General features: G+C 43.2%; 1 protein-coding gene across 1 annotated transcript in view; it reads left to right on the forward strand.

The window, feature by feature from the left end:
- The window catches only part of BCAP31 (B cell receptor associated protein 31), a 49,314-nt gene that overhangs the window by 10,466 nt on the left and 21,977 nt on the right, over positions 1 to 16,871 (forward strand). The window contains exons 4-5 of the mRNA XM_015815110.1: positions 2,697 to 2,844; positions 10,965 to 11,100. Coding sequence (XP_015670596.1) covers positions 2,697 to 2,844; positions 10,965 to 11,100 — 284 coding nt within the window. The remainder of the gene's footprint in view (positions 1 to 2,696; positions 2,845 to 10,964; positions 11,101 to 16,871) is intronic.

The following is a 16,871-nucleotide window of genomic DNA, read 5'->3' on the forward strand; positions in this document are numbered from 1 at the left end:
ATAGCTAACTCTTAAAAACAGGAGTATTTTATTATTTTTATTTTTTGTTAATTTTGTTATGCTGCCCATCTCCCCTATAAGGCAACTCTTAACGAATTATAAAAAGACATGTAGAAAAATAAATAAAATATTAAAATTGTGCAAAAAATCAAGAGATGGATGGCACAGGGATGAGGTCTTCTTATCCCATCAACCACCTCCAGTAGAGAGCTCCCCCGGGGGGGGGGCAAGTCAAGCAGCAAACCCAAGTTTTAATACCCTCCCAAAAGGCCAAAAGGATGGGATCATTCCTCACCTCCAGTGGTAGAGTGTTCCATAGGCACAGGGCTAAAATGGAAAAGGCTTTTCCTTTGATCCCGCCCACTGGAATTCCTTAGGAGACGGGATCCGTAGCAGGCCACGTCCGCTGTCTCGAGTGGAGTGGGCTAGTCCCATTGGGGTAAGACGGTTCCTCAGATATACAGGTAGTCCTCGACTTACGACAATTGAGTCCAACATTTCTGTTAAGTGAGACATTTGTTAAGTGAGATTTGCCCTATTTTACGACCTTCCTTGCCACAGTTGTTAAGTGAATCGCCGCAGTTGGTAAGTTAGTAACAAGGTTGTTAAGTGAATCTGGCTTCTCCTTTGATTTTGCTTGTCAAGTTTGCAGAAGATGATCACATGACCTTGGGACACAGCAACGGTCATAAGTATGAACCAGTTGCCAAGCATCTGAATTTTGATCAGATGATCATGGGGATGCTACAAAGGTTGTAGGTGTGAAAAACAGTCATAAGTCACTTAATTCAGCGCCATTGTAACTTTAAACGGTCACTAAATGAACTGTTGTAAGTTGAGGACTACCTGTATTAAGCCACCCCATCTGCTTATTGAGGAATTTATTTCATGACTAGGAAGGAACAACTAGAATGAAATATACAGATCAACTGAACGGTTCAGAATTGGAAAAGGAGCGTTCCAAGCTTGATTATTTAATTACGTGCAAAATATAATATGAGAAAATCTGGAAGAAATAGAAATAGGATTGCTGGGGGAAACAACCCCTGCCTCAGATCTGCTGCTGCTGCTGCCCAGAAGGTTAGAAATGAGGAAGACTTGAGGGAATCTCTTGTTGAAAGTGAGAGAAGAAAGCACAACAGGCAGTGTGCTGCTCAGTACTAAACAGAACCCTAAGATTATGCCAACACACAACAAAGGTTGAAGTAGTAACTGAGTTTCATCTTCCTTCAAAAATTCACAAGGATAACAACTTGCTGCAGTACAGGTAGTCCTCGACTTAAGACCACAGTTGCCCCTGGAATCTCTGTCGCTGAGTGAGGTGAAGTGAGATGTCATATGACTTATTTCATTCAACAACTGCAATCCTGGTCCTGGATCATGCAGTTGCAGTTGTTAAATAGAGTGGCGAATTTCCTTGGAGGGCAGGGAAGAGTCAGAGCCTCTGGCATGTGGAAACTGCTATGGGCTAGCCAGCTCCAGGGCTTACTGGCATGGGTGAAGCTGATATGACCCTGGACCCTTTAGCCCAGAGGTCCCCAACCCTTTGGGCACCAGGGACCGGTTCCGTGGAGAAAGGTTTTTCTGGGGACCGGAGGGTTTGTGTGCTGCCTGCATCCTGCGGATGGGGCTTGTTTGTGCGCCCTGGTTGCTGGCATGCTGCGGCCCGGTACTGGTCCATGGACTGGGGGTCGGGGACCCCTGCTTTAGCCTACTTCTTACTCAGCCATACATGGGAGCCTTCGGACAGCTCCAGGGCCCAGAGTGTGCAACCTTTCTGTTTTTCTGCAGCTTTTGACAGATGCACCCAGCCAGTGTGAGACATGGTTTTCTCCAGAGGTCACTTGGCCACATTCTGAAGGCAGATGTTCTTCTTGCAGTCCTTTAGGAGATTTCCTTTTAAGGAGGCTGCCCTTTAAGGATTGCGAGAATAGTGCCCGCTTGCAGAATGGTGCAAGGTGATGTCTGCAGGAAGGCTGTGAGGTTCTGTCTCAATTCAGAAAACTAACCAGCAATCTATATAAATAAAAATGTAAATGTTCGTTTGTTCAAAATCTTAAATCTCCGAAAGTTCTTCACCGATTGCTTTGAAATTTTGAAACAACGTTGCATTTGAATACGCGCGTGTTTTTATATACCTATATTATATAGATGTCACACCTGTGACAGATAAAAACATGCTTTTTTTAAAAAAACAGCGCCATCTGTTGGACGTAAAAGCAACACACGCTTTTACCAGACTGAGCCACAGCAACGTGTGGCTGGGTACAGCTAGTTAGAAATAATATAATTTTGTTCTTAACTGTGATTTACAGTCAAAGAATAATAAAAAGTGGCAATAACAGCAACTTAGTTTGCCTTGCTACTGAGATTAATTTCTTGGCAGCAAGGGATAGGAGCAAGCATTTTGGAGTAAATGATAGTAGTTTAGCATCAGCAGATCTCTTCTGCATCTCCGTTCCATTGGATAGTGGATCCCTACTATAGTAACTTAAAAACATGTTTAAAGTATACAGTATCTGCACTGCTGGTGAACTGGATCTGTTGGGCACCCCATTTTGTGGTGTTTATAATTAATAAAAAAACACAAATATAAAAGCCACGAGGGATGTTGAGCTGTGTTTCTACAAACTGGCTGGAATTTGCAAATGAATTTTAAGTATTCAGAGCTTTGATTGTTTCTCAATAACTTGCAGATGCCATTCGTGAGATCCGGAAATACGATGATGTGACAGAGAAAGTGAACCTGCAGAACAATCCTGGGGCAGTGGAGCATTTTCATATGAAGCTCTTCCGGGCCCAAAGAAACCTGTACATTGCTGGCTTTTCATTACTGATGGCCTTGTGAGTATCAGAAAGGAGCACTGTTGAAATTAACTCATTTCACAACCTTGCAGTTCCCAGATATTTGGGGGCATCGTTACCCAGCCAGCATTCTAGCTAGTGGTTGCTAATGTCCAACACATTAAAGTAGACCAGATTGAAGGAATAGGATTAATCTGGGTGGCCGTAGCAAAGCATTTAGCAGGGAGGAATTGGAGGAGCATTGGAACTAGCACAGCTATAAAACATGCTGCGAATAACACTGCATCACATCTAGTTATCATTCATTCCTAAGACTGTCTTTTTAGTAGGGTCAGACAACCATTTTATTTAACCTGCAGTCCTGCGGATGCTATGTAAATCCTATTGATCTCAGATGACTTGGCTATTCGTGAAGGCTGCCAAAGAAACCTGATTTGGAATTCTTGTTCTTCCAGAGGATAGAAAGAGGTTCACGGGAAAGGCGTCTAGTTTTAGGAATATGCACAAATGGGAAACTGCTAGCAAACCATTGCACTTTGGACGTTCTGCTGAACCACGTTGGATTGGTTGTCGTGTGGCAGAAACAGAACTCAGAATGGAGTTGTTCCATGTTTTGCAGGAAACAAAATCTAGAACGGGTCTTCAAACTTGGCCCTTTTAGGACTTGTGGACTTCAACTCCCAGAATTCCTCAGCCAGGCACGCTGGCTGAAGAATTCTGAGAGTTGAAATCCACAAGTCCTAAAAGGGCCAAGTTTGAAGACCCTTGATCTAGAAGGTCCTAGAGCAATTTTAAGGGCAAGTAGGTCAAGGCTAATGAACATTGCCCCCCTTTCTCTCCTTTGCTCAGTATATCCCCATCATGTTCCACCTTAGCTGCAACTTGCATTGTTGCTGTTCTCCTAGCATGGCCCATTGTCCTAACCCACGCTCCCCATCTTTGCAGTGTCTTCTTTCTCTTCTCCCCATCAGCACGTATATCCCACCAGCACCCCCAGTCTTTCCAGCCTGTCCATTCTCTCGGATGCTGTCCATATATGGCCTTTGCACCTGTTCTTTATTGCTTTGGTCCCAGGTGTCTGGAACAGGCTCCCAGCTGCCAAGCATATCCCCCCCCCCCCCCCCCCCCCCCCCCCCCCCCCCCCCCCCCCCCCCCCCCCCCCCCCCCCCCCCCCCCCCCGCCCCATTCACCCGCTCTTCCCACTATCTTCACTTCCTTCTTCCCTTCAGCTGCTGCTGCTGTTTTAGCATTCTCCTATTCCTATTCTTACTTCCCCAAGTAATTTCTGCCAAAGCCAACTGTGGTTCAGTCCATACTCAGAATTGATTCATTCTATCTGTGTTTCAAAGCTTTTAAAATATACATACTTGATTTGGAATTGGACCGTCTGAAACTAGTTGTTCCATGAACAGAATGTTTATTACATCCATACAGGGGTCTCTGTTGGAGGTGGTCCCTCTAATCCAGGGGTGTCAAACTCGCAACGTCATGTGACGTGTCGCGACGTATCGCGACTTTTTTTCCCCATTGCCGGCAATGGGGTGGGCGCAGTTTCGGCATGATGCATCCGGCCTGTGGGCCGGCAGTTTGACACCCCTGCTCTAATCCCTTATGTAGAGAGCAGCTTCAATGCCAAAGGGTGAGCCGCTCACAAGATTCAGGGAACAAATGAACGGAGGTGTGCTGGTGTTTTCTAAAGCTGTTTCTTTGCAGGAGCGTGGAATGTTACCTTGGGTTTCAAAAATAATTCTTAAAAAGTGCATTACTGTACCTGATAGCAGAAAGATTGCCTGCCCCTTATATAAGGCTGATGCCAAAGTCTCCTCGGAACGCTATTGGCCTACTTCTTTGTGCTGAGTTAAATTTGCAGTTTCATGGAACATTATGCAGTAGGAGGTGGTTTTTGTTGTTTTGTTTTTTAAAATTACCTATTGCATATTCTGGGGCTGATTTTGGACCAGTCACTCTCAGTCCAGCTCGCCTCATAGGCTGGTTATTGTGGGGAAAATAAGAGTAGGAAGAGGTATTGTGTATATTCACTGCATTGAGTTACTTATTAAAAAAAGGTGGGATATAAATAAAGAATTATTGCAGAGTTAATTAGATTATAAATATTTAAATATCTTTGCCTTTAAATTTGCTGTGCAAGGTAGTCTTCAGTTTACGATGCGTTGCTTAGTGGTCATGCTTGGAACTCTTCTAAATAAAAGAGTAAAAACAGCCTGTTTCAAATGGCACATTCAGTCATGAGAGCCATTCTGATAGCATGGAAGCCTGCTGCCAATCATGAAAAGACTTTCCTATAACTTTTAATTTTAATATTACGCTATCTCCCTTTATCATTCTTTTTTGGAAGTATTGCAATAATTAACGCACCTAGTCCTGGAATTGTACTTTTTTTTTTAGTTCAGATGAATTTCCAGTATTGGTGCGTATTTAGATTGCATGAAAAATAAACCAGAGGCAAATGGATCCATACAGATAGTCCTTGACTTATGATGATTTGTTTAGTGACTGTTTTGAAATTACAGTGGCCCTGAAAAAGCGACCTCCCACCCTTCACTTAACGACTGTTGCAGCATCTCCGTGGTCATGTGATCAAAATTTGGGCAGTTGGTATGTGATACCTATTTACAACGGTGGCTTCCCCGGGGCACGTGGGTTGCCCTTTGTGACCTTCCCAGTCAGCTTCTGACAAAGTTAATGTGGGAAGACGGATTCTCTTAATGACTGCATGATTTGCTTAATGACCGCGGTGATTCGCCTAACAACTATAGCAAAAAAGATCATTAAAATGGGTGCTCACTTAACTGCCTTGCTTAGTGACAGACGTTCTGGTCCCCACTGAGGTCATAAGTTGAGGGCTACCTGTGCATAGTTATTTTTTTCTGGAGTTCTTTAGCATGTAGTCTGAAAACCTTGGGTGTAGGCACAAAAGCTTTAAGAAGCTACTATTGGATCTTTTTTTAGTATGCTAGATTGGGAAGCATTAGAAACACTACTATTTAAAATTAAAAGTGAATGGAATTGCCATATTTATGTTTGGTCGCTCAACAGCAGGACACTGGTGAAGCGGGCACAGCAGCGCCTGCATTTTCTGCGTCGCATGAGAAAAGTACCTGTTCTTTTCCCTTTCTATAGAGGGACGATCGAGAGCATCCTGTCATATTGCATTACTGTCTGGTTTAGAAGCATCACTGCTTCAGACAGGAAGGCGGTGCAGAGAGGGGTGAGGCTGGCAGAAAAGATTATTGGCAGTTCACTCCCTTCAATCCAGGACATAGCACATAAGGGTTGCTTGAACAAGGTCCGCAGGCTTGTCTGGGACACTACACATCCTCTTCATGACCTGTTTTCCTTGTTACCTTCTGGGAGGAGACTCCATGGTGTCCGAAGCAGAATATCCAGATTCAGTCACAGTTTTGTTCCATATAGTATCAACCACGTGAACTCTCAAATTTCCCCTTTCAGCTACTGTATGTATTCAACATGGACAGTGATTAATATTTATACTTATTTATATGTAAGGGTGTAGGTATATACATATGTAAGGGGACGACAGAGAATGAGGTGGCTGGATGGAGTCACTGAAGCAGTAGGCGTGAGCTTAAATGGACTCCAGAATATGGTAGAGGACAAGAAGGCCTGGAGGAACGTTGTCCATGGGGTCGCGATGGGTCGGACACGACTTCGCAACTAACAACAACAAATATATGTGTTGTGTATGTGTATACTTTTGAGAGCAAGCAATAGAATTCCATTTTTAACGTGTGCCAGTGTGCCCACAATAAAACATGACAATAAAGGTTATCTTATCTACGTTTAATCCGGTGCTAGTTGAAGTATCCCCGTCATACTGTTCAAAGGCTACGTTGTGCAGAATGACAAAAACACGACCGTTGCATAACAGTAGACGCCATGCCACATTGTCCTGGTAGGGGAAGAGAGCAGATGGTAACTCCTCATTGTGACCTTACCTGGAAGACATCTGCAATCAAACCCTGCTATGTTTCTGTCTGCCGGTTCGTTAATTGCCGTTCTTGGCATGAAATAACTGTGGAAGTTTTGCCATTAAGCCACAAGGTGGCAGACTAGAGCACCACATCTCTCTCTTCCTCTCTCTCTGAAAGAAAGGCAGGCTCTTCCAGGATTCCTTTAGTCTTTCAAACCGGAATTCTGAGCTGAATCAGCCAGCATATTGAATGCTTTCTCTTGGTAGTAGTAACCCTAACATTGCATATATGTGATGAGGTGATTTGGAGTACCGATAGCACCTTCTTAGGCTTGGGTCTAGTCCAGGGGTAGGCAGCCTTGGCTCTTTTATGACTCGTGGACTTCAACTCCCAGAATTCCTGAGCCAGCATGGCTCAGCTTGGAAGCCTCTCCCTTTCCCCTCAGCATGGCTGGCTCAGGAATTCTGGGAGTTGAAGTCCACGAGTCATAAAAGAGCCAAGGTTGCCTACCCCTGGTCTAGTCAATTTATAGAGATTGCTGCCTTTGACAAGAAGTATTGTGTAAATGAGATTTCAAATCATCAAAGAGTTTTCTTCACCACCACCCTTGTTTCGGAAAAGCAACAACATTTGCCATTCATGCTCTTGCGGCCTTGCTACCGTGATAGCTGCTGTTCATAACCCAAGTGAACCAGGAAATTGTGTTTTTTAAAATCCCTGTGTCCACTTGGGAAGTTGCCTGTCCAACTCTTAATTAGCAGCTGCTTTTGGCTTGGAGAGACCATTAAGAAGGTTGCTAACAATGCCTGTGGCATGTAAATCAGCCTGAATGCAGTGCTGAATGCAAGCAGTTGCATTCAAAGAGGATCTTCCAGATTATGCAATTGGGATGGGGGAGAAAGGGAAGTGCTAGCTATGAATTCCATCTCCTTGCTGTCTTTCTGGTCAAAGATGCAAACTTTTTCGTCTTTACACCAGCTGTTAGACTGGACATGGCTTCTCTGCTCTGTACCAATCTCGTATTGTTGCAAGGGGAAGTGTCAGATCTCTTCAGAATAATTATAGAGGGACAACAGGATTCTTGGCCTAATCCGAATTCATTTTGCCTGTTTTTTACACTTAGCCTTTTCATGAGTCCACGGGACCATCAAAAGGCCTGTCCTCCCCCTCCTTTCTTGGAGAGAAGCTGTTCTAAAATCAGAGTGTGAGTGTTGTGCTGCTCGCTTGGCACCATCTGTCTTGGCTGGTTGGGCCTACATGTGGCATCTATTTTTATTCATTCCTTCAAAACATTTGTATAGCCACCCATCTTAATGGACGGCTTACAGTCCAAAGATAAAGCAACATTTAGAACAAAAAAAAAACCCCACAGGAACCAGAGTGATGGTGATTTTGTCCATGCTGATGTTGTTGAAGTGATACCCCAAGAATTTCACCCTATTCTTATTGGTACTATCTTTGGTTTCTTTTGCCACCATCGAACTACTTAAATTTACTGGTCTTTATACTTGTGGATTTTCTCCAGTTTTTTCTCTTCTAGTCTGCTGTTTCCAGTATTGCAGTGTGTGCTGTCCAAACTTCTTATCAACTTATCAACAGTTGTTAAGTTTGGGATGTTGTGTGGCAGTTGCATGTCTGTTTGAATTCTAAAGTCCCAGAGCACTTTAGTGTCTTTATTTTCTATTTCTTTATCTGTTTTATGGTCCTGCCAGTTTTTGCTTGCAGGCAAGAGGTATTTCTTGCACATATTCTAATGCACCATTGTTGCTACTTTGTCATGGCCCTGTTTATAATTAGTCTGTGTGATCTTCCTGCACCAGCTAAGTAGGTGGCCCACTGTTCCTTCAGGTCCTTTGCAGAGGTGGCATTTGCTGCCTGTTGTGGTCTTCTCAATTCTGGTTTTATAAGATTTGGTCTTGTGCAGCCAGAATTAGCCCCTCTGTTCTTTTTTTCCCAGTTTTCCTACTCTTAGCCATTGCCAGGTCTTATTGTTATATGCTTTGCCTGGTAGTTTTTTATGTACTGGCCATGTAATATTTCTGCCATTCCATGTCTCTTTTTCTTCATTTGGTCTTATAGGCCAGTTTGATCACTTTGGTAGTCAGTAAGTGTTCATGATATACCATCTTCAGTACATCGTCTGCCTATAATGCATAATTGGAGCTTCATATCTGTCAACTTTCTTGGCTATAGCTGTTATTTGCTGGTTTATTATTTCCAGGGCTTCCTTGATCATCTTTGTCTTTAAGCGATATGTCTTGATCAGATATGTTTGGTCTTCTTTTATCTGTTCTAGTTTGCTTACATCTGATCTTAGCATGCTGATCTTATTTGCCAGTTTGATCTTCCATTTTGTTGGTACACTGTTTGGCCTTTTTCTTGTTTGTTAATTTTGCATATAAAATCTTCAGTTAATAACTGCAGCTGTGCTGTACATCAGTTGCTTTGGTTCTTGCAATGAGCTGGTACTTATCTTTCATATTACAGTAGTGGCATCTTTTAATGCTTGTGCTAGTTGTTTTTGTGTTACAATCTTCAATGCAGGCAACCTTATTCTGTTCTGCTGTTCTAGGTGCTCGATTATTTTTGTTGCATTTCTTCTTGTTTTTCAGCTAGAGGACTTTGTTCTTTCTGAGGTTCAAATCCCTACTCAGCCATAAAGCTCATCACAGTCACTATCTCTCAACATAATTTACTTTTCAGGGGTTTTGTGAGGATAAAATATGTGGAGAGTGGCAAAAACCATGCATACCACTGTGTATTCCTTGGATGAAATGAATTTTACAGCTGGAAGTAACTCCTGATTAAAGGGGAAGAACTACGACAGCAATCTAACTGCTGGGAAGATCAGAGAAGTTGCCTATTGAGTTTGGACTTGCCAAAACTGGGAGGCTTCTCAGATTCCTTGGATGAGACTCTGATCGGCAACTGTATCAATGTAAGCAAAGTGTGAATAACTGGTAGCCTTGGTCCCATAGAGTTGCTCCTGCACCAGTTTGGTGTTGTCCTTTCTTGAAATAATGTTTGGTTGAGACTTCCCATTACTTTAGTCCAAGGGTCTTCAAACCTGGCCCTTTTATGACTTGTGGACTTCAACTCCCAGAATTCCTCAGCCAGGCACGCTGGCTGAGGAATTCTGGGAGTTGAAGTCCACAAGTCATAAAAGGGCCAAGTTTGAAGACCCCTGCCTTAGTCTATTGATCAGGGTTACCCTTTAGCACAGTGAGGGTTAAAAGATCTTTGCTGTTCAATTCTTTCTCAGATTTGATTGATTGGATTGGGTACAAACATGTCTCTGGTTCTCACCTGTACGCCATTAAGGGAGAAGAGCAATATGTAGTCTGGGGGAAGAGCACCTGCTTGGTCTCAAAGTCTCAATTCCTGATCTCTCCAGATAGGTCTGGGAAGGAGGGAGAGAGAGTGTCAGTGTTGTTCACTGTAGGCTAAGGGTGGTGAGAGCTGACTATCATGAAGCCAGGTCCAGTGCCATGCAAGCTTATCACATAAGCTTGGGAAATATGGTCCCTAGTGGGAATTACCTGCTGCTCTGTTCTGCTTAGTGGACAGGAATCAAATTCTCAGAAGCCCTTTCTAGTGATTCCTGGAGTGTGGTACTTGTCATTTCCTGTATTATTTTGTTTTGTCCTCCATTCCCTTCCAGAAATATGCCCAGGAAGCTCTCTTGTCTTATTTATATATGCAGTGTGCACATTTTATTCTGACTGTGGATAATGTACACTTCCAGGATACAGCACTGAATTCAGATCTAAAATTATATGATGTGGATCGAGGCAAGTCTTGCTCCTCATTTCCTGTTTTTTTCAATACAGTGCCTGTCTCGAGAAATGCTTCAGTGTTGGAAATTGGCAGTCAAGGCAACAGCTTTCCGAGCAGGTTGACTAAGCTGAGGTTTGAATTCATTATCTCATCACTTAGACCAGCCGGACCTCTTTATGTCTAGCAAAACTCTAAAGAATCATTGACTTAGTTCCAAGCAGCACGCAAGAGTCCAGGCTATACCTTCAGACAATTCAAGGATCTATTGAGAATTGTCATTTTGATTTTGCAATAAGCAGGTAGTCCTATAACTCGCATAACAATTGCGTGTTTAGGAAAAGGTTCAAAATGGATCTGATATTATTTCTTCTCCGTTGTGTCAAGTCAATTTAAGAACCCCTGGTTTAATCGGTTGCTTTATCTTTACAGCCTGCTGAGACGACTGATTACCCTAATTTCTCAGCATGCTACCATCCTGGCCTCTAATGAAGCCTTCAAGAAGCAGGCCGAAGGAGCAAGCGACGCTGCCAAGAAATATATGGAGGAGAATGACAAACTGAAAAAGGTATGACTGTGAGATCCTGAGAACGGAAATAGAAGAAAGACAGGAGCCTGCGTGGTTTGGTCATATAACATGAGCATCACCCCATTTTTAATACTGCTGCAACCATCTCTTTATTATGTTATTATTTAGTTTTTAATAATAAGATTCTACTGTTCCTCTAGGAGCAATCTAGGATGGAACACTGCACAAATCGATTTAAAAATGAAGAAAAAAGCATGCATCGCAAATAGATAGCTTTAATTGGGGCATCGACTCAGATATTCCAAAGGACATATTATGTAGTTTTTTTCACTTGTCTAAATGCTTAGTGATTAGTAGGTTGGCCCTAATTCTTGCTTTCTGGAAACGGAGCTATTGTAAGTTTCCGGTCACAGTGATCATCTGATGCTGTATTTGACCTGTGGACTGACGAGTGTCATAGCAGGATCTGGAGACCCATGGTATTTGTCATCCCTAATGGCTATCAAAAAAATGAAAGGGAAAAGCAAAGCCTTTTTAGATAAAAATGTGAAGAAATTCTCCATGTTCAAATATATGGTGCAAATACAACACAGTTACATACTTTGTCCCTTTTTCTCTTGAGATTGGAATCTTGTATGAAATGGCAGCCTGACAATATATGGATATAACAAACATTAAAAATGTGTTTTAATGAGTAGAGGCAGTTCGCTCAAGCATTTCCATTCATTAACTAGCTCATTACATGCTGGAAGTGTGGTAGATGGATGCCACACACCAAAATATCTAGAGATTATTGCTTTTAATTTTCATGTTGTGCTTTATGGAACAAGATAAGAACTGGGGAAATAGGAAAGGCTTTGATACAGAAAACGTGAATATAGTTTACATAAATGATAAATTAACCAAAGGCTCACGTACAGTTTTGGATGTGGTTGCTTGAAGTATTTTTGTTTTTGAACAAGTGTATGTAAATTCAGCATATGTGTATATACATTTGCACACACACAAATGTATATGTTTACTTATATGTATAAGTAAATTCTGTATAACCTTTGAACAATAGGGTCACATACTTTTGGAACTGTTTTGTTTATAATTGGTTACTTTTTATTATGATTGTTGAAGTCACACTATATTATACATTTAATACTGTTGCAGTTCACTTATACATTAGGGACTTCACTATGGTAGACTTGCTCAGATCTAGCCAGGCTCCCAAAGGTGGTGTTTCAAAAGGCGACTGGACTTTGTTTTTCCTTGCAGCCATTTTGCTTCTCATCCAAGAAGCTTCTTCAGTTCTGACTTTAGGCTCACTCAGGGCAAGATCCCTGTATGCCACTTGCTGCCCAGTAGGAGCATCACATTTGCATTTCTGCAGTCAGAACTGAAGAAGCTTCTTGGATGACAAGCGAAACGTCTTCAAGGAAAAACAAAGTGCAGTTGCCTTTTGAAAAAGCACCGTTGGGACAACCCTGACCTGGATGACTGAGAATCTCCATAGAGCAGGGGTAGGCAACCTTGGCTCTTTTATGACTCGTGGACTTCAACTCCCAGAATTCCTGAGCCAGTACTGCTGGCTCAGGAATTCTGGGAGTTGAGGTCCACGAGTCATAAAAGAGTCATAAAAGAGCCAAGGTTGCCCACCCCTGCCATAGAGGTTTAGCCAGGTTTTTGAAATATTTAATCTACTGGTGGGCAAGCACTCCATCGCTATATTTCAGGGCTGGATGAGCTTTTTAAAATTAGTTAAAAAAATGCATATGCATGGATTTGTCGCTGTTAATTATGCCTCTGTTGTTGTTGTTGTTGTTGTTGTAAGGGACCTTGGAGTTCTTCTAGTCCAGAGATCTCCAACCTTTTGGGCACCAGGGACCAGTTTTGTGGAGAGATGTTTTTCTGCGAACCGGAGGGGGCCTGGTTTCGTGTACTGTCTCCATCCCACGGATGGAGCTTTGCTTGTTTGCACGGACTGGTTTCTGGCATGCTGTGGCCCGGTGCCAGTCCACGGACCTGGGGTTGAGGACTCCTGTTCTAGTCCAACCCCCTGCTCAGGCAGGAAACCCTATACCATTTCAGACAAATGGCTGTCCAGTCTCTTCTTAAAAACTTCCAATGTTGGAGCATTTACCGCTTCTGGAGGCAGGTTGCTCCACTGGTTTATTGTTCTAGCTGTCAGGAAATTTCTCCTTAGTTCTAGGTTGCTTCTCTCTTTGGTTAGTTTCCATCTATTGCTTCTTGTCCTGCCTTCAGGTGCTTTGGGGATTAGCTTGACTCCCTCTTCTCTGTGGCAACTCTGTTGCAGATGTGTTACTGTTTGGGAACAGGTAGTGTTGAGTTTTTGGATCTCAGAAAGCTAAATCTGCCTGGGTGATTCTGATACCGGTATTCCTTTGAGATGGTCCCTCATTTCACCAAAGGGCTTGGCAGGCTCCATCTGGGAGGCTTCCTGCGCTGAGGAAATGCAAGTGTGTGGTGCTCCTGTTGGGCGGCAAGTGGCACACAGGGATCTTGCCCTGAGTGAACCTGATTTATTGGCTCACTTTCTGCTTGGCATTGTAATCCTATCAGGCTAAGAGTCTTTCTGTCCTTTTTTATGGCCGTAACCTCACCATGGGGTTAATCGCTCGCCAGGGACCTCCGTCCTTTTTTCTTCCAAGAATACTCTGTGGGCGATCTGACTCTGTGATTGCCGCACAAGCAAATGTCAAGCACGCAGAGCTGCTGGCATGGCAGTCTCTCTTCCCCTGGGGACCCTTAAATGGGAAAATGGGATCATTTCTTACAAGGGTTAAAGACGGTGTAGCCTGAGCTGCTAAGACACTAGAACCCATTTCATTCTTTACAACACTGTACCTTTTTTTTAAAAAAAAAAAATGAGAGGATACGTTGGGAGGAAAAATGACTGCAGTAGAAGAGAGGATGTGGTCTGTTCTCAGTGGCAACAGCTTTAAGAGAGTCCACTTCCAATCATTCTTTTGAACCAGAGGCTCTGGGGACTGAGCCTGCCAGAGTACGTGCCTATCAATTAGCCGTGATCTCTTTGTGATTCTGATTCTGCTCCAGTGGAGGCAGAAAAGCAAGGGTTGGCAGGCAATGACTTTGCTGACTCTCTGCATCCAGGTATAGAGTGATTCACTGGAGAGAGAAGAAGAGAGAATAGAGAGAGGATAGAGCCTCTCTCGGCTCTGCAGCTTTCTGACTCCTCCTTCAGTTCTAATTATCAAAATGCACCTTGTTCCAGTTGCCTGGCGGTGCTTTTTCTCCTGGCAAATGGCAGTGGAGCACATCACAGACGTCCGTTGTTTTGCAAGCATGTGTCCGTAGAATTGCACGGCGTCACCTGTAAAACAGGGCAGCCGAAGAAGAAGCAAGCACCTCTGTCTTCACCGACAGCATGTTCTGTCTTCACATTCTGTTTTACAACTGTAGTAAAGGTTTGAAAGCTGGGCCTGTCCGCAAAGAAGTGAAGTTTAAGGCAACTTTCCCCATAGCCGGTGCAGAGAATTCTCGGAGTTAAACTCCAATTACAGGGGTAGGCAACCTTGGCTCTTTCATGACTCGTGGCCTTCAACTCCCAGAATTCCTGAGCCAGCCATGCTGAGGGGAAAGGGAGAGGCTTCCAAGCTGAGCCATGCTGGCTCAGGAATTCTGGGAGTTGAAGTCCACGAGTCATAAAAGAGCCAAGGTTGCCTACCCCTGCTCCAATATCTGGAGCCGATTAAATTTTAGGCAGGGAAAAGGGCAGACAAAACAGTTGAGTCCTGTTTACGCTGGGAGTCATGTGTTTCCCTGCGGAGCAGAATCTGCGCCAGTGGAAACTCTTGTTAGGGTTAGAGGAGTGAGGAGGATTGAACCTTAAGAAGTAGTTATTTTTCGAACTTTCATGCTTTACAGCAGTATTTAAGATGAATGGACCTCATCTCCCATTATTCCCTAGCTAACCTTGTTGGCTGAGGAATTCTGGGAGTTGAAGGCCACCCATGTTAAAGCTTGGGAAACAATGCTCTTTACAGTAATAGTAGTGATACAGACAGACTCTGGGTAACGAGAATCAGTTTGGTATTTCTATCACTGGGGGTTTTTTTGCAATCTTAAATTGTAAAAACTTTAAAAAATCTTAAACTGGGCAAGTGAACTGGTGCTCAGAAGCCTCTGCTTGCTTTTTTTCATTTTGCCTGATAACTAATTTGACCTGGGGAAGCTGTTGCACTGTTCTGCTCATTCCTTAACCCAGTGTTTGTCAACCTTGACAATTTTAAGGCATGTGGACTTCAACTCCCAGAATTCCACAGCCATCATTGCTGGCTGGAATTCTGGGAGTTGAAGTCCACATGCCTTAAAATTGTCAAGGTTGAGAAACACTGCACTGATGTGGCAGCAAAGCCCTGTGCCTTGCAGGTAACTGCAGCCTCTTATAGAGCCTCTGGGTTTATTATCGTGTAAGCTTCTGAATTATGCTGAGCTCCTTGATTTGGAATATTGCTACAGCCGTGGATGGTTCTTCCTGATCAACGGGGTACTTTGTAGCCGGCATGGGGAAAAAAATGCCAGTAATCTGTTTTCTGTATCAAACAAATTTAGATGGCACCAGGCTGAGAAAAGTTTGTTGCTAAAGTTGCTAAAGAAGAGGAGCTTGAAATCCAGCTGCAAAGCCTTGATGCCAGCTTTCCCCCCCTCTACATGGATAAAAGAATAATGAAACATTTGAGCTCTGCCAACCGGTTGCCATGCCCTTTCCAAGCGTGTTAGGTTCACTAGGAATTGGCTGTAGCTGCACCTCCTAAGATATTGTCCAGTTGTTCCCCTCAGTCTGGCATTTCTATTTCTCCTTCTATGAAAATGGAAGTGTTCGCTTTAAGGATGGACAACAATATTAGTTTCAGGCTTAATGGAAGAATTAGTAGAATGCTGGACACCGTGATCTGTGCGCTTTCCCTTGAGTATCTACTCAAAATCAACTTTTGCCCACCTTTTAACATTTCCGTATATTCAAATTGTGTATAGATAAACCTCCAGAGGGCAGCCTAGCCTAATATCTCCAGTTGCCGCAAGGACATAGTCTTTCAACATGGCAGGATTTTTTTTTTTTATGAAGTTAATTAAAATGACATCCGTAGCTGATAGCCTTGACCTCCCAGATAGCAAGAGGCTTTGAACATTGTGGCTGTAAATATGTAAAGATAAAGTGTAGCTGTAAACAAGGTATAACTGCATACAGATGTTGTTCAAGGTTGGTGATTACTGCAAACTGTTCCTTATGTTTCAGATTGGCAAAGCTAGAGATAACAGGGGACATTGGGTTATATCTCTTCTGTTCCCTTTCCCTCCTGTAAATGTTGTCTTTTCTGAAACCTTCAGATAGATTTTTGTCTTGTAAGCTTGAAATAGCCACTTGGGGATCAGGTAGAAGTTTAATCGCTCTTTTCTCACATCTGTTGCCTTTTCTTGGCTTGGACAGAGAGGTTATGCTCTTCTGACTACCTTATTGAAGCTTCCCATTTGGAGCTGAAGTCACATAGTATCCTTTTGGAGCTATGTCTTGTGTTTTTGTATACCAGATCGGTCACAAGAAAAAAGGGCTGTCCCTAGACCGCACCCAGGCATTTTACCAGCCCTGGGCCACATCCATCCCTTTGGCTATTCCTGTTTGGCACACATGAGGTCAGTTGGAAATTAGAGATCCATGCGTGCAATATAACTGCATTGCTTTTATTCTGAAGGCGATTGCTGTGTGTGTGTGTGTGTGTGTTTTTAAAATTTACGTATGTACATGCATGTGTACCTACACACCTTCACAGCCCTATCGGTTC

The sequence above is a fragment of the Protobothrops mucrosquamatus genome, unplaced genomic scaffold (genome assembly GCF_001527695.2).
Source record: "Protobothrops mucrosquamatus isolate PMUCROS unplaced genomic scaffold, P.Mucros_1.0 scaffold315, whole genome shotgun sequence".
In the NCBI taxonomy this organism is placed as follows: domain Eukaryota; kingdom Metazoa; phylum Chordata; class Lepidosauria; order Squamata; family Viperidae; genus Protobothrops; species Protobothrops mucrosquamatus.